Consider the following 17,535-nt stretch of genomic DNA (forward strand, 5'->3'; position numbering starts at 1 on the left):
ATCACACTTCCTTCCCAGCACCCAGCTGGGCCTGCACTTATCAGAGTCCAGAGAACACTGATTGAGTGAATAATTAGTTCTGGGCACTGTGATGTGCCTCCAAAGGAAGGAAGAAATTTCGACCCTGACATTTTAAGAAACTTGTAGTGTAATTGAAAAGGCAAGACACACACCCGTTTGAAAATCATCAGACCGTTTACCTGTACCTTAGACCAAGTTTTTTTGGTTGTAAGGAGCCAAAAATTCACTGATGTAGTTCAAATAAAAGTTTAGTAAAAGGTTGCACGGGGATCTTTTGGGCTTCAGCAAGTGCGCATCAAGAAGGACCTTTGTGCTTCATGTCTATATTCTCACACTTTGGGAGGCTTAGGCAGGAGGGTTGCTTGAGCCCAGGAGTTCAAGACCAGCCTGGGCAACATAGTGAGACCCTGTGTCTGCAAAAAATTGAAAGTTATCCAGGAGTGGTGGCATGTACTGTAGTCCCAGCTACTCGGGAGGCTGAGGTAGGAGGATCGTCTAAGCCCAGGAGTTTGAGGCTGCAATGAGCTATGATTGCACAGCTGCACTCCAGCCTGGGAGACAGAGTAAGACCCTATCTCTTAAAAAAGAGAGCCTGCATCTTTTTCATTCTCTGTTACTTTTTGGGGATTGGGTGTTCTGTGCTTCCTCCTGAACATGTACTCCTCCTTCAGCCTTCCTTCTCTTCCTCCTGCGTTCTTTTGTTTTCCTTCCTTCTCTCTCCCTCCTATTCTTATCCTTTCCTCCACAGTGCCTAGGTTTCTTAATTCCGGGTTCCTCAGAAGATCTTTCAATTGCGTCTTTTCTCTGCAGCCTTGCAGAGGTAGCTGGTTGACCTTGAACAGACCATTATAGGAAGGTGCCCATCCACAATGCAGTCAACGGTTGTTGAGTTGGGGAGTGAGGTGTCTCCAAGTACAGGCATTGTCCCATTGGGACATGGGTGGAGGTGGCATCCCTGAGGAGGGGGATGAGGGTGGGCTGGCAGCCTTAGTCACAGGGTGAGATGGGGTGGGATGGATTAGCTGGGAGAATATTGACAGATGCAGATGAACCTAAGGGGGAGTCAAAGAGCAGGGCTGCTGCATAGGAGAGAAAAGAGCTGATACTGCAGGGGGTATGGGCAGAAGTGCGACCAGCAACTGGGAGCGGGAGTACTTGGAAAAGAGCAAGAGCCGGCGAAGTCTGGGGTGCAGTGGAGAGGCAGGAGGCACAGCCAGCAGTAGGTGATACTCTTTTTTTCTTTTTTTTTTTTTTCGGAGACAGGATCTCACTCTCTTCCCTAGGCTGGAGTGCAGTGGTGTGATCATGGCTCACTGCAGCCTCAGCCTCAACTTCCCATTAGCTGGGACTACAGACAAGCCCCTGGCTAATTATTTTTATTTTTATTTTTGTAGAGATGGGGTCTCACTATGTTGCCCAGGGTGACTGATGCTTTTAAAGGTTAAAGTCATAAAACCCCAGAACTTGACTTAGACTTAAAAGTCTCTAGAGAAGGAGAGAAGGACCCTGATGAAAGGATGGGCCATCTTACTTTCTTTCAGTATCAGTTTCTCAAACGACTTGAACCTCAGGCACAGCCTCCCCTTGCCTGGCAGGCAGGCTGCTGGGCCCTATGTGAGACCCCTGAGAGGAGGCAGTGTGCCATCATAAGAGAACTCTGGAGTCAGAACCCTAGTTGTTAGCCTTTGCTCTGCTTAAGTATCCTATGCCTCAGTTTTCTCATCTATAAAATGGGGATAAATCCACCAGCTCCACTGAGCTCAGAGGGTGGTCCTGGAGATCAGATGATGTGATGGATGTGGAAAGACCTTTTAACTTACAAAGTTTAGTACAAATGTGAAGCGGCTTTGGCCTTAATCCCGAATTTCCCTTTTCCCCACAGAGGCAGGTCCACCCAGGGAATGACTGATCTTGTCTGGCTTGCTCCTCAGGGTCTCCACAGAGCTGCGCTATCGAAAACAGCCCTGGGGGTTAGTGAAAACCTTCATCGAGAAGAACTTCTGGAGTGGGCTGGAGGACTACTTCCGCCATTTAGGTGAGCGCTGCAATCCTTGCTGCTAGCTGGGCTGCGGAGACGATAAACTGCACTCGTGCTGCCCACCATTCAGGGGAATGGTGTTGAGAATAGAGGCAGAGACTGAAAGGTGAAGTAGTTTCCTGAGGTACCCACGCCTGCTCCCGATGTGGACACCAAATTTGGCATGTGTGTGGACACGTGCATTTTTCAAGACTGTGTCTAGGATGTTTAGGAGATCTTTGAGGGATCTATAACACCCTTCACCCCAAAAGGAACCACAGACCTAGTGACTCTGTGACAAGAAGTATTTGTAAAATGCCTGTGAATGCATCTATTTAAGAAGTGTATGCCCCAAATTGTATACATGAGGGTGCAGATGTTGGGAGCATTTGGTTCCTTGCAGGGCTGAACAACCCCAGAGGAAGGGTTTGACTGGGGCTGGGTCCCAGAAGTACCTCCTGAGGCTCAGGGGCATCTCTGAGGGTCATCAACCCACCACCCAACTTCCCAGAACACAGAGTAGGAAAATGGTTCTGCAGAGAGTTGCGTCTGGAGGGCTGAAGGCAGCGTCTCCTGTGGCCTTTTCTTCTCTGATAGAGAGCGAGCTGGCCAAAACGGAGAGCACCTATTTGGCTGAGATGCACAGACAATCTCCCAAAGAGAAGGCCAGCAAGACTACGACGGTGCGGAGGAGGAAGCGTCCCCATGCCCATCTGCGAGTCCCTCACCTGGAAGAGGTGATGAGCCCGGTCACCACGCCCACAGATGAGGATGTGGGCCACAGGATCAAACATGTGGCAGGTGTGTGCCAGGTGGGGACAGGTGGGGTGAACTGAGCTTTGGGCTGGAGCTGCATGCCCGCACCAAGGCACACACGTGCACACTCATTTTGCGCCTTGGATATAATTTGTATATAATTTGAACATAAGTCACTAAATCTGAGGCTCCCAATGCTCTGTTTCTCTTTGCTCTTTAAGTTCCTCAGCCCCAACTGAACCCATATGTGTGCTCTGATTAACAAAAGCTGCCTTAGTGTTTATTCTTTCGTGTTGTCCTAGTTCCATGGCTACCTGCATAGGCTCAAGTATGAAGCTTCCAAGTTCTTGGGAAATACACTAAGGAGATCCCACAGCTCAGACCACAGAGATTACCTCATTACACAAAGACCAGGGAGTTCAAGACAGTCCCCCTTCACTTCACCCCCATGGGCCAATCCAGGCTTGCCCTCTCAGACCATAGACTCCCTTAATATTTCTTCCTCTTCCCACCCAGCCATTCACATCCTTGTCTTTGCTGAATCCTGGAAACCTGGGACTCTAAGGGGCCTTAGAGACCAACTAATTGAGCTGGAGAGGGACAGGGGAGGCAGAAGAAGAGGGGAGAGTGCCAATCTTCTGCATGCCCCCTAGCTTCGCCCCTAGCACTTCCATGTTACATGTTTTGCCTTTAAGATGTTGACTGACATTGCATTTGAGTAAACTGACTCTCAGAGAGCTTACATGACTTGTCCACCATCATGTAGCTTCCTAGGAATAGATCCAGAGCCAAAAGCCCGCTGTCTTTAGTCCTAGCCCAGTGCCATGTCCCCTCCCGTAGCTGAAGATCACTTTGTCCTGGGCCTATAGATCCTGGCTACATGGGCCTGTTGATTTTCTCATTTGTTCAATGATTACCTGACCCAACCTGTGACCTTGCCCTTGAGGATTTTGCCTTCTCCTCTTGGAGAGCTGGCATTGTCTAGCATATCGTTGCTGTCGCAGTGTCGTGGACATTTTTCCATCAGTCTTTGATGTTTGCTGTTTGACCAGTGTCCCCGCCAGCCGTTGTTGGACTTGTGGGTCACCATGGTGATGGTCTCTTTAATTCTCCCCACAGGTTCCACGCAGACGCGGCATATCCCCGAGGACACCCCCAATGGTTTCCACCTGCAGAGCGTGTCCAGGCTGCTGCTGGTTATCAGCTGTGTGTAAGGGACTCTAGGTTCTCCTATCCCGCCCTCACCGCCTTCCCTTTCCAGCCTGGTGCCCCAGCCCTCGTCTCTTGAAGCATCTGAGCACCCTTACTGTTTTCCCTGGTTTTTTCTTTGTCCTCTAGTCTCTGTCTGGATTGGTTGCTCTGCCTGTTGCTTACCTCTTTGCTTCTTTTTCTGTGCTTTGTTCAGCATTTACTGTATGCTAGGCCTTCAGAAGAAAATGCTTCATGCAGCATCCATACCCTTCAGGGATTCAGTTTCAAGTGGGTGAGAGAGACAGAAGGTTTGAAATTCCTGCACAGATGGTTAAATGCGAACAGAGAAATGCTAGAGGGCATTTTAGGAGTCCATTCGTTCATTAGATGTTCTGAGTGTCTGCTCTGTGCCAGGCACTGGAACTGTGCACTCACAGAGCCCACACGTTGGCAGGGTAGCCAGACAAAATCAATGCCTACAATACAGGAAAAGTGGATGCTTATTTTAATGTAGACTATTTATAATAATTGCTATGATATTATAAAACAGTAGGCTCAGTAACTTGCATAGAAAGATGCCGTGCTGGCCGGGCGCAGTGGCTCACACCTGTAATCCCAGCACTTTGGGAGGCCAAGGCGGGTGGATCATGAGGTCAGGAGATCGAGACCATCCTGGGTAACACAGTTAAACCGCATCTCTACTAAAAATACAAAAAAATTAGCCAGACGTGGTGGCGAGTGCCTGTGGTCTCAGCTGCTTGGGAGGCTGAGGCAGGAGAATGGCATGAACCCAGAAAGTGGAGCTTGCAGTGAGCCGAGATCACACCACTGCATTCCAGTCCGGGCAACAGAGCAAGACTCTGTCTCAAAAAAATAAAAAAATAAAAATAAATAAAGAAGAAAGATGCTGTGCTAGGGAAAAGTAAAGTCAAAAGAAAGAAGACATATGATGGGAGAACAGTTAGCTATCTGAGGAATGAGTCCATGCCATCAGCTGCCCAGGGCTTTATTCAACCATTTCGGGCAGGAAGCACTAGGACATCTAAGGACAGCGCTTCCACTTGGCTCAGCCCGCTGCACAGTCCCACGCCTTCCTTGGATGGGTGTATGCTTCAAGAGTGTGGGGCATGGGTGGGTGGGAGCATTGCAGCTGGCCAGATGTGGGCTCTACCTGCTGCTCACTGTGCACCAGATTGTCTCTAGTTCAGTCTTGCTTCTGTGACCCTGGCCTCACTGAAGCATTCTTTGAGAGGCAGAGGCAGAGCACAGCCTCACCCTCAGGAAACTCTGATGGAAGCCCAAGAGTGACATGCTCAGATTTGTACCAAAGAGAAAAATCACTCTGACAGCAATATGTCAGATGGATTCGAGTAGTAAAGACTGGAGGTAGGGAGGTCAGTCAGAGTGAGCTGTGAGATCTAGGTGAGAGCAGCTGTCAGGTTGGATGAAGGCCTGGAGCTGGGAGGCGGACTCATCACCCATCTGGTGGTGTAGGGAAGGAAGATGAACTACTGATTCGAGGGACCATACATGGTCGTGTCATTCACAGACATCTGGAATTTAGCAAAGCATTTCCAAAGAAAACATTAACAGTTCCAGGTGTGTCTGAGGTGCCATAGGTTATCCAGGAAGAGGTGACAGATTTGTGCTGATGTGGTCCTGGAGCTCAGATGACAAGTATAAGCTGCAGTCCCTGCTTAATTATCCAGAGCATTAAAGCCATGGTGTGAATGAAAGCATCATAGAGAGTAGAGAGTGTGACAAAGAAGACAAGGTCTAGGATGGCCCTGGGGATCACTTACAGGAGGGGAAGCCATGAGGAACGTAAGGTGGACTCTTTCAGTGACTTTAATATGTCACATAAAAGTAGATGCAAAATTCTTCTGATGACAGCATAAGAAATGAAGATATTATTACAAAATTAAAAACAAAAGTAACTGTAGGCCGGGCATGGTGGCTCACGCCTGTAATCCCAGCACTTTGGGAGGCTGAGGCGGGCGGATCGTGAGGTCAGGAGATCGAGACCATCCTGGCTAACATGGTGAAACCCCATCTCTACTAAAAATACAAAAAATTAGCCGGGTGTGGTGGCGGGTGCCTGTGGTCCCAGCTACTCGGGAGGCTGAGGCAGGAGAATCACTTGAACCCGGGAAGCAGAGCTTGCAGTGAGCCGAGATCACGCCACTGCACTCCAGCCTGGGCAGAAGAGCGAGATTCCGTCTCAATAAATAAATAAATAAATAAATAAATAAATAAATAAATGTAACTGTAAAACTAGTAAAAGTCACACTTAGCAACATCAATTTAATGTGATTCATGCAATTGTTCTGTTAAAGTAAATCTCTTGTATTGGATTTTGGTTTGTAGAGCACTGTAACCTCAGGTTAGTTCTGTGTTTAAGCTCTTTCTGCATTTTGACTTTAAGTGGAGAAGGCCTGCACTCCTGAGCAAATTGTATAGCATGTTATCAACTCACCTTTTGGTTTTGTAAATTTAGAATGATCAGACTCTAATTCAGTGCTACAGGATCCAGGCCGGGTGTCTGCCGACAGCCTGCATGTGGGACGGGCTGACACAGCACAGCTTGCCCTGGGTCTGGCAGACTCTTGCCCCCACGTGCCTGCTACAGCGTGACTCAGCCACCTCCTTTCCCTGTGTCGACCACTGTGCAGCCTTCACTCAGACAGCACACAGGGGTATCCCTTGACCTTCACTTAGCACAGACAGGATTGCAAACATAAACCCAAATGCAGGCACCAAGATCGTGAGCAGGCTGTGCCAAAGAGGCGGGTGTTCAGATGACCCAGTGTGTGCTGATAAAATTAAAGACCGTGGCATTGAAATTCAACACAAAAGTTTTAAAGGCCTTGCGGACAAGTCAGAGAGGCCTGAGAAGACAGCAGCGCCAGAAATTTGTGGCTGCCAGTTTAAAGAAGTCTACCTTCCACAGTACCAGAAGCACGGCTGAGAAACACAGTACCTCTCGCACAGGCATACGCTTTGAAAACCCTAAGGCCTCGCATAGGCTTTTCTTTCTTTGCTCTCTTTTATCCATCTCTCTTTTATCTCTTTTTCTTTCTTTTCCTTTTTTTTTTTTTTTTTTTTTGAGACAGATTCTCACTCTGTTGCCCAGGTTGGAATGCAGTAGCATGATTTCGGCTCACTCTAACCTCCACCTCCCAGGCTCAAGCAATCCTCCTGCCTCAGCTTCCCTAGTAGCTGGGACCACAGGTGCATGCCACCACACCCGACTAATTTTTTAAAATTTTTTTTGTAGAGATGGGGTTTTGCTGTGTTGCCCAGGCTGGTTTCAAACTTCCCAGCTCAAGCAATCCACCCACCTTGGCCTCCCAAAGTGCTGGGATTACAGGCTTGAGCCACCATGCCCGGCCTATCTTCTCGTTTTTTGTCATCTTCTCTCTTCTTATGTCTATCCACATCTCCCCCATTAGTGATAAGAACTACCCTTTGTGTAGGGCCTATAGTGTGCCATGATATTTTTCAATATATTCCCTTTCATCTACAGAACAATCCCAGTAGGATAGGTGTTACTGTCCCTAGGTCGGAGAAGCTAGGAAACTTGATCAAAAGTTAAGAGAGTTTTAAGCGGTGAGCCAGGGTTTGCATCCAGTTTTGTGTGTCTCTGGATCCTCTCTACCCACGATGATGTCTTCTCTCTCCATCTTGTGAGCTTGTAATACAGTGATGTTTAGGCAGCCAGTGAGGCTGACAGAAGGAGGGAATTCCTGCAGTCTCTCTGTGACTCCTCATTCCCCACAGCCCCTCCAGCCCCTGGATGATCCTTGCCTCCCCTGTCTCTCACCAGTTCTGACCCAGACTCTGGGAAACCTCAGCCTGTCTCCATGATCCCTGCCCGCTGGTATCAGGTTGAGGCAGGGAAGTTTGCAGCTTGCGGGAAGTTCTGCTAATGTCTGTAAGAGGTATCCTTGGCAGAGCTAGGGACCCAGTGGAATTCCTCCTTCCGTCTCCCCCTTCAATTACGTCCTAAGGTTGGGTTGGTAAGGGGAATCTTTTCTCAATTTAGCACCCGTGAAATACTAAGAGTCTGTCTGTTGCTTTCTCGTGCCCTGTCCTTGCTGGGTCTTCTCATCCATTGTGTCTTTGCTTCTAGTATTTTTTTTTCTCATATACTCTCACTCGCTCCCAGCTTGATTTTCAGTGCAGTTTTCCCCTTCCCCACACTTGCCTGTTTCTAACCTCTGCCTCCTCCCCATTTTTCTTCCTTGCTCCCATTAGGATCTGTTTCAGGTACTGGCTCTATGATTACTCCTTTACCCCCTCATCTCTCTTCCTTCCCACCATACCTCTCTTCCCCCAGGTGCCCAGGTTCTGGGTGCCTGTGCATCTCTCCTTTCTAGTGCCTTCATCCCACGCCCCTCTCCACGGCTCTCCCCTGTATCCTGGCCCGTCCAGATTAGGTTGCTTCTTTCTCTCTCCCCTGTGCTGCATCCCTTCAGCTCACTCACTCACTTACTGCAATGCTTTGGATGGCCCACTGGTCAGGGACAGCAGCCTCTGGGATGGGGGATGCCCTAGGCTCAGATGACATCTCACTGCTGTTGGTTTTTTTCCCCATGTCTCCTTCCTAGTCTGGTGCTGCTGGTCATCCTTAACATGATGCTCTTCTACAAACTCTGGATGTTGGAATACACCACGCAGACCCTCACTGCTTGGCAGGGTCTAAGGCTCCAAGAAAGGTAATCCTGGCCTCGTCCCCTCACCTCCACCTTCATCCCACCCAGTGCCATGACACCTGTCTCCCAGTCCCCTTGGGACTGCCTCACTGCCCTTGCCCAAGGGATAGCCCTCTGGGAAGACCCCACAGGGAAACTCAGAATCTCTCCCTGTAGTTTCAGCCCACTTCTGATCTGGGGCACAGGGGAACCAGGGGCAGTGGGCAGAGGACAAAGCACTCTGATGTGACTCTCTGTCCTTTAGGGGTCTGGGAGCACAGGACAGTTCGCTGAGCATAACTCCAGCTGCTGGGGTACCCCTTCTTCTACCCCACAGGTTACCCCAGTCTCAGACAGAATGGGCCCAGCTCTTAGAGTCTCAACAAAAGTACCACGATACTGAGCTCCAAAAATGGAGGGAGATCATCAAATCCTCAGTGATGCTTCTTGACCAGGTGAGATGCCCACCTTCTCTGCTTGCCCCAGTCTTTGGGAGCGGGGACTCCTTCCCTTATGCTGTGAGAAAGATCCTCATCTCTATCACCACCCTCCAGACTTCCCTCCAATTCATTCTTCCTCCAAGCCATGCATTGTTCTAAATGGAAAGCCTTCCTTGAGTGGGCTGCTAGAAATGCAGGTGTATTCTACAAAATAATAACAATAAAATGACCCACTGAATGTGCACCAGGAAAGCTGTAGGTTAGTTGGAAGGAGAACTCTTTTTATTTCTATTTTTGGTAACCATAACCATCTGACAGGCATTTAAACAGAGAACCCCCTCAACCCTTTTACAGAGATTTGTCTTCCCAGAGGGCATGTCTTTGAGTTTTTTCAAATGTTCACCGCCCCCTCCTTTGACAGTCAGTGGCACTGCACTGATAGTCTGGGAAGATGGCTGTACTTTGTCTTCTTGTCGTAGCATCATCTTTGTCGTACAGTTTGCCTGTATTGCCCCCCGCAAAACGAGATCAACTATTTAGGCAAATCATCCTGAGGCAAAATAAAAAATTAGCCTAGTTTCCCTGGGGGAGGGAGCTTCCTGCTTCCCCAGAATAGTTCAGTATCTTATAATATATGCCTCCATGTGGTTGCCTAGAGAGCAGGAACCTGCCTCTGCTGTGCAAGAGAATTAGAAAGTGATAGACTCACAATTTACCCTGCTACATGACAGCTTCTCTCCCTGAAGAGTTGACTTTCTGACGTTTTGTGACCAGCCAGAGATGGCATCCCAGCCTTGCCACTAACTAATTTTGTGACCATGAGCAAGGGACCTTGAGCTTCCATTTCTTCATTTATAAAATAGGAATTGTAATCGTAGCTTCATGGAACTGTCATCAGGATTTGATGGCATATGGGTGGTGCTCATTAAAATTAAACTTTATTTCCTTGCATTGTTTGGTCTTAGCTCTAAATAAGGAGAAAGAGGCCGGGCGTGGTGGCTCATGCCTATAATCCCAGCACTTTGGGAGGCCGAAGAGGGCAGATCACTGGAGGTCAGGAGTTTGAGACCAGCCTGGCCAACATGGCAAAACCTTGTCTCTACTCAAAATATAAAAATTAGCCGGGCATGGTGGCGCACGCCTGTAATCCCAGCTGCTTGGGAGGCTAAGGCAGGAGAATTGCTTGAACCTGGGAGGCGGAGGTTTCAATGAGCTGAGATAGCGCCACTGCACTACAGCCTGGGCGACAGAGTGAGACTTCATCTCAAAAAAAAAAAAGGGAAAAGAATCTTAATGCAGCTATCAGGACCCAGTTGGATGTGTTTAGCTTTGTCACTATACTTAAGGAGGGCATTTTTTTTTTTTTAACCAAAAGAAGACAAAAAGCATAGTGAGGAGTTTAGAAGCCCTACCATTTCAAGAATGGTTGATGGCACTGAGGACAAAGCCAGGAGAAGGGAACACGGGGGTGAGGAGAACAGGGTGGTCTTCAGACATCCAGGCCAACAGGTGTCAAGGCCATTTTAGAATTCTCCTGCCGGGCTCCATTGTAGTCTCCCATTTAGACTGCAGTCTGTGACCTAAAAATGTTAATTTGCTGATATGGGTACCTAATAGGAACCTACCCAGTTCTCTGCGTGGTGCCCCTGGGTGCACAAGAGAAGGATTAGACACAGTTCTAGTCCTAGCAAACATGAAACCAAGCAACGAAAGATGACTGAAGTCCAGAGCCTGAGTGTGCTGCGTGAGAGACCATGAAGGAGAGGGATGACTGAGAGCTGGAGGAAGTTTGGATTTATTCTGAGCCTTAGCAGATGGGTGAGATTGGCATAGGCAAGAGCACAAAGATTCCCAGGTGGGGGGAACAGTGTGGCTAAATGTACAAAGACAGGCATGTGGTATATTAGGGATCATCAGGGAAACCAGATGAAACGAGTAGATCAAGTCAGTGACAGCCTGAGAGGCTCTTTGTAGCAGTTGAACACTTCAAGAGAGTTCTCGATTCAGCACTGAGACCCAGTAAGCCCTACCCAAGGGCTTCCCATGCTAGATTGTCTGTCTCCTTTCTTTCTTCCTCTCTTTTTTTCTTTTATTTCTCTCTCCCTCTCCTTTTCCCTCTCTGTCTCTCTCTTTTTTTAAGAGGCAGGGTCTTGCTCTGCTGCCCAGGCTGGAGTGCAGTGGTGCAGTCATAGTTCTCTGCAGTTGCGAACTCCCGGGTTCAAGCCATCCTCCCATCCCAGCCTCCTGAGTAGTTAGGACTACAGGTGCATATCACAGGGGCTGGCTAATTTTTAAATTTTTTATAGAGATGGGGTTTCTCTGTGTGACCCAGGCTGGTCTGAAACTCCTGGCCTCAAGCGATCCTCCCACCTCTGCCTCCCAAAGTGCTGGGATTACAGGTGTGAGTCACCGCGCCCAGCCTGACTGTCCGCTTTCTACATGAAACAGCGTGCCCAGAGAACCAGCCTTGCTTTAGGTGCCCGACTCTTTTCAGCCCCATGGCGTGGTTGGAGGCCTGCCCTAGGCGGGTGTGGGGAGAGGGCTGCTCGGTGGAGAATCCCACTGAAAGCGCAGACCCAGGCCTGGGGTGGGGTTTTCTGTCTTGCAGATGAAGGACTCGCTCATCAACCTTCAGAATGGCATCAGGTCCCGCGACTACACGTCGGAAAGTGAAGAAAAGAGGAATCGCTATCATTGACAAGGCAGGAACAGGGTGGCTGCAAGAGGCCTGTGCAATACATGTACATAGACCATATAAATATATATATAAATATATATATATACAGAATATAAATATATATATTATATACAGATTTTAAAAAAGAGATAATGCCTATGTACCAGGGAGAAGGAGCGGGCCCTCCCGCTCCCTGTGCTGGCCGGAGCAGCATTTTCCTGGGGTGGAGCAGCTGAGGAGGGCAGGAACCGCCTCTCAGCACTGACCACCCCTAATCTCCCTCCTCCCACCCTCTGTTCCCCACCCCTTCCCTTGCTGGCCATTCTTGGCTCTTAGAAGGGAAATGTTGAGCCAAAGTTATGCCTGTGAAGACCCTAGGGTCTCAAAAAGAAGTCTCAAGACGGCATTGCTTAAGGTGCTTCGTTCCCTGATCCCCTTTTGATTTGTTTCCAAAATAAAAGAGAATCTTTTCTTCCCTACCCCAGGCTTCCCCAGGCATTCTCTTGGGAACACAGAAACATCAAGGGAGCCCAGTCTAAACTCTTAGGGTTGGCCACCCACTTGATCCGGACCGTACTGAGCCTCAGATGGAGAGGATGCTTGGAAAGCTAGGAAGGCTGCATTGGGGGGTGGCAGGCTCCCAAGACCCGTGTTCTGAAGGATATTCTCCTCCATCACCCCTGCACCGTCCTCCGACCTATGTAGGGTGTGGACGCAGTAAGGGCTGGGAATTTCTTACTTTCCCACCCACTTTCTCTCTGGTCTTCTCCCAGGCTGGATCTGGGCGAAGTGTCACTTTTTAGTGCCTAAAGTCCTATTGTTTTCTGTGCCCTAAGAGCACATTGTTTATTAGCCAGGGTGGAGCATTTTTGACCTTATTAAACCTCTTTTAGTGCTTCTAAGCAAGTCAGGTCTGTGGCTCTGAGGCCTTCACTTGGAGCTGTCAGTGTGATTTCCAGGATAAGTCAGGGTGTGCTGGGCCCTCCAGGATTTGAGAGAGGAAGAGAAGGCCCTCGCTACATCCGGGGTGCAGGGTTTACCCACAGAACACTGTGAGTGGTGAGCACCAAGATGGGTTGCCAGCGTCATTTGCTCTTGGAATGAACCAGCATTTGCCAATGGAGACAACTGTCTGAGATAGCTTGCACATGGAAAAAGCATCTAAGCCATTGGAGGGAAGGAACTGGCAAAGGTGCATGTGTTTGGGCAGGGAAAGGCCAAGTGAAATCTATGCCCCAAGGGAGTCATTCCAAATCCTGAGTTTCTCAGACTTGGGAATGGGGGCTCTGGCAGGGGGTGGAGTACAAATCCTGCTCTGGTCTCTGGCCCCACAGAGGTGTAAGATCATTAAGGAGTAGAAGGCACTGGCTTCAAAGAGTGAGACATTCAGGGCCTTTTCAGTGTTGGCCCACTAGCACCATGCATTTATCTGAATTCACGGGGCCCTTTGGGCACATTCATCATCCCTCATATACTAACTACTATTTCTTCATATAATGATCAAAAGAGTCCCACCAGCTCCAGGCAGAGCTTGTGGAGATTCATGAAAGAGTCACAGCCAATTGGGCGTGCAGAGCTCTTCAGTCTTGCTTGTTCTCCTGGGCTTCTTGATGCAGGGGCAGAAGGAACCCCAGATGTCCCAGATGTCCCAGAACATCAGCCCAAAAGACAGAAGATTTTATCACTCATCTACCCCACAAAGTTGTATTTTTCTCTTAGAATGGCCTTTAATTCCCTGTGACAGTTTCTGACTTTTCCATGTGAAGATAAGGCCTTGGTATTTCCCTAAGGGCAGGATCAGAAAACAGGAAGGTCCATGCCCAGGTCATCCTCCAAGGGAGGAGGGTGAGGAGGCTCCAAGTCATCAGCCAGAGCAGGTATTCCTCCCCTAGAAGAGGAGATGGGAGGAAATGCAGTTTCGTGTCATCCCTGTGAAGAGTGCCTACGCGCACAGCCCAGTGTGTCCTTGTTCACTTCTTGTCTAGGACTTTGGGTAAGGGACACTGGTAGAGGGATCAAGGCTCATGGGCTCTGAGCCAAAGAAGGAGGCATGGTGCAGACTGCTGGAATCTCCCCCTTGGCACAGTCAGAAGCCAAAACTATTCCCCGAAAGTTTTGAATGCAAAAATTGGAGATTCCTGAATTTATTCCATACATAATTATTTACTTAAGTTATTTAATGATGAAAGGTGCCATGGTGGAACCTGTGGGATGACTTTAAAAGGGTTCTTTGTTTGGAGTCAAGTGACAGAGCAGACCTGGCCGCAGGGAGTTGTTCTGCTTCTGCTTTACCTCTCAGGACCATTTCCAGCAGGAGAAGGTGGCAGGGAGGGCAGTACTGAGTATGTCAGAAGAACCCTCCTGGTTTTTTAGTGATTTGAACCCAGTAGACAATGTGTGCACATAGGGAATGCGCTTTAAGAATTGTGGGTCTCTTGTAGGCTCTCTCTGTTCCAATAATTTTTTGACCATCATACCAGGAGAAAACCAACAACTCTATTCATTCCCAAACAAAATCTCTTCCCCCTTGGTTAATAGCTTGTGAAAGAGATCTTAACTCACCCTTGCAGATAAGTCTGGGAGTGAAACAAATAAATAGCATTGTATTCCTGGCCATTAGCCTGGCTAGTTGCTGTCTACAAGGGAGCATCAAAAAATCACTACTTATGTAACTTCTTCCAGCCAGCGCTTTTTGTGTTTGTTTTTGTTTACTAGGGACACACAGGAGTCTTTCTGTAATGACTTATGTGGTACAATGTTTGAGAGTTTGCACTCAATTTTAAAGAATTTGCGGTTTCTAACGAGGTGAAGAACTACTATAGGATCTAAAGTTCCATTACAGCTTACTGTGAAAGCATTGATAAGACTGGTCTAAGACAAGCTAATCATGGGTGTGACTCTCTCCCTTCCCCATCCACCTCTTTGGGGACAAGAGGATTACATCTCAGGCCAGCAAGATCAGCTGCTTGAAGCTCTGTATAAGAGCACTGCACTGATGGTTTGGAGACCTGGGCCTGGGTCCTGATTTTTCCACTGACTAAGCTCTGTGGCCTTGGGCAAGTCATTCCGTCTCTGAGCTTCAGTATCCTCCTGTCACAGGAGGGAGTGGGGCTAGATCATCTTTAAGGTAGGTTCTAGCTTTGACATCATCTTGGGGGTTAGGCCAGAGGCTGAGAAGACTGAGTGCAATTTCTCAGTTACTCTGCCAGGAGGGAACAAGCCCAGAGGCTGAAGCTTCCCAGTATTTAGAGGCGTGGTAGGGCAGTGTCTGCATTCCCAGGAGACCCAGGGTGGTCAAAATATATTCTTTAGGTGGCTCGGAGGGCTGGGGAGGCCCAGTGAGGCGGGGGAGAGAGAGAGAGAGAGAGAGAGAGAGAGAGAGAGAGAGAGAGAGATCGATCGAGCTTGATGTATTGCTCAGTATTCACCTAGAAAAGTTTCTTCCTTCTTTGGCCTAGTTTGTGGAGGGATCTTCCTTTGGACTTTCTCTGAGTTGGGAGAAGAACATTCTTTTCAATGGAGCTCATCTTCTATCTCTAGGCTCTGTGAAGCCTTTCATCTGTCTGTCCTTCCTCCTTACTGGTAGAAGAAACAGTGGAGAGAAACCACTTCTGGTCCTAGCACTTCTCTTTGGTCTAGATACGGTTTGGATTTAGTATGAAGCTTTGGCTAAAACCCTTGGGTTTGCCTTAGAGCACTGAACTAAGAACCACATACACTGACATGGCGAGGACCAAGAGAGCTCAAGAGGAGTGCTTTGTGAGAAGTGGATTCTCTCCGTGTCCCTGCCCCCACCCAAACTTGAACTATACCTATTACATTTCCAGGCAGCATCCCTAGGATGAGGTCCTGGAGAAGGGACTAGGGGAAGTATCTTTCTGGATGCTTGTGGTCCCAGAAGGGTACTTTCTGTGCCATACCATGTCGCTTCTTTAAGCTCTGCAGGGCAGCCAAAGCCAGCCCTTTTCTCCTACTGCCCCCAGGAGAAATAGCACTCTTCTCCCTCCCCCAGATGGCAGGGCTCTGGTCTCCCTACACCTCATACCCTGCCTGCCTCCTCCAGGAGGAAACTCCAGGGCCCCTTCCTGACTCTCCCCACCCTCACCACTTGTCTCTAGGCTATGGGACAATCATCCCATTCACCACTTCACATCCTTGACTTTCATTCCCCCAACCTCCAGCAGGTTGGCCCCAATCCCCTTCACCTCTGTGTTTTCTTCCAGAAGATGCATTTTGGGTCTGAGAGGAGCATTTTCCTGGAAGGCCATCTTTTAAGACCCCTGCTTGCTGTCATAGTGCAGAGCAGGAATTTGCACACTGTTTAGAGAGCTCCCTTCCCACCGCTCTGCCCAGCCTTGTTACCTCACTTCTGCTCTGGCCATAGTTGTGAAGGGCCCAGCCAGCTCCCTGTTTTGATGTTCTGTGCAACAGCTCTGGGGTCTTGTGACTGGAGATCCTCAGCAGGCCCTGGAGCCCGGACTGGAGTCTTGGCAGCTGATGAGCAGCACCTTGCCGGCCAGGAGGAGCTGATGCTGGACGATCTCCCCAACATTTGAAGGCTTAAAGAACATTGTCATTCTTCAGCCCTCCTTGCTTCTCTCAATACAATAAGACATTGCAGAAGCAAAAGGGTGGCCTCTGCTCCAGGCAAGGCAGCTGACTGTCTGGGGCATTGGCCTGGGGCTTGGGTGCCACGTGCTGAGATTGCATAGTCAAAGCAGCCATTTTTGCCAACAATAGCTTGTGGCTCCCCACATTTTCCTACCCTGCACTTAAAGGCCAGACCACTCTCTGCATGGACCAGACCATCTTCCCAAACCCATGGTGCTTTTTCCCCAACTCAACCTAGACTCCAAGGTGGGGAGGGATGGGTCAGAGGCCATAGTGGCCCCTGGATAATCCTGACATGAGGTGGAGTGGGGTGAGGCAGAGGGAGCAGCCCCAACACCTGCACTGGGCCATCTATGGGAAAGAACACGGGTCGAGTGCAGTCGAGTTGTCTGGCCGTCTGTATTTGGATCTATAACTGTACTTTGCCTGGCGCTGTGCGCAAGGTCGGAACACTTACTGCTAGTACCTAGAAACACACAAGGCTGCCCAGCCAAATCTTAATGTAAAGTAGCTAGAGCCATGGAAGTACAGTATGAATTAAAAAGAAAAAAGTATTGAACTACAATAATAAATGGTGTGCGTGTTTATTGCTTGATTTATGAGTGCTCGTCACCTCAGATGTTTCTGGTCTTCCCAAGTGGACTCACAGCAGGTCCTGAAGGCATGCGTGTAGGTACACTTGTACACACACACACACACATACACGCGGCCATCCACCTTCTCACAGGCGGGAGGGAGGCCGCCGGATCGACTGGAATGGATAAGTTTTGGAGTCAGATCTGAGTACAAAGTGCAGCATCACTGTTTACCAGCTGTGTGGCCGTACGCCCCATCTGTCACTCCAAGCCTCAGTGTGTCAGAGATAATACATTTAAAAAACACATCGTTCTTAGTATGGCAGCTGGTATTATACTAAAATATTTTCTTTTGTTTTGAGACGGTCTCACTGTGACCCAGGCTGGAGTGTAGTGGTGCAATCATGGCCACTGCAGCCTTGATCTCCTGAGCTCAAGTGTTCCTCCCACCTTAGTGTCCTGAGTAGTTGGGGCTACAGGCACACACCACCATGCCAGGCTTTTTTTTTTTTTTTTTTTTTTTTTTTTAAGAGATGGGGTCTCACTATGTTGC

The 17,535-nt window shown here is 48.8% G+C and overlaps 1 protein-coding gene across 9 annotated transcripts in view; it reads left to right on the forward strand.

Annotated features, from left to right (window-relative positions):
- The window catches only part of LOC105476321 (GRAM domain containing 1B), a 274,233-nt gene extending 257,231 nt beyond the window's left edge, over positions 1–17,002 (forward strand). For 6 of the 9 annotated variants that reach the window (XM_071075749.1, XM_024791091.2, XM_071075748.1 and 3 more), the window contains 6 exons: positions 1,953–2,056; positions 2,636–2,839; positions 3,914–4,004; positions 8,596–8,703; positions 9,017–9,134; positions 11,728–17,002. In XM_071075749.1, the coding sequence (XP_070931850.1) occupies positions 1,953–2,056; positions 2,636–2,839; positions 3,914–4,004; positions 8,596–8,703; positions 9,017–9,134; positions 11,728–11,817 (715 nt within the window). In that variant the 3' untranslated portion in view covers positions 11,818–17,002. Of the gene's footprint in view, positions 1–1,952; positions 2,057–2,635; positions 2,840–3,913; positions 4,005–8,595; positions 8,704–9,016; positions 9,135–11,699 lie in introns of all 9 variants that reach the window. The other 3 variants (XM_011732124.3, XM_024791090.2, XM_071075747.1) reach the window with 2 other exon arrangements.
- The last annotated feature ends 533 nt before the right edge of the window (positions 17,003–17,535 follow it).

This window comes from Macaca nemestrina, chromosome 12 (genome assembly GCF_043159975.1).
Source record: "Macaca nemestrina isolate mMacNem1 chromosome 12, mMacNem.hap1, whole genome shotgun sequence".
Lineage (NCBI taxonomy): Eukaryota > Metazoa > Chordata > Mammalia > Primates > Cercopithecidae > Macaca > Macaca nemestrina.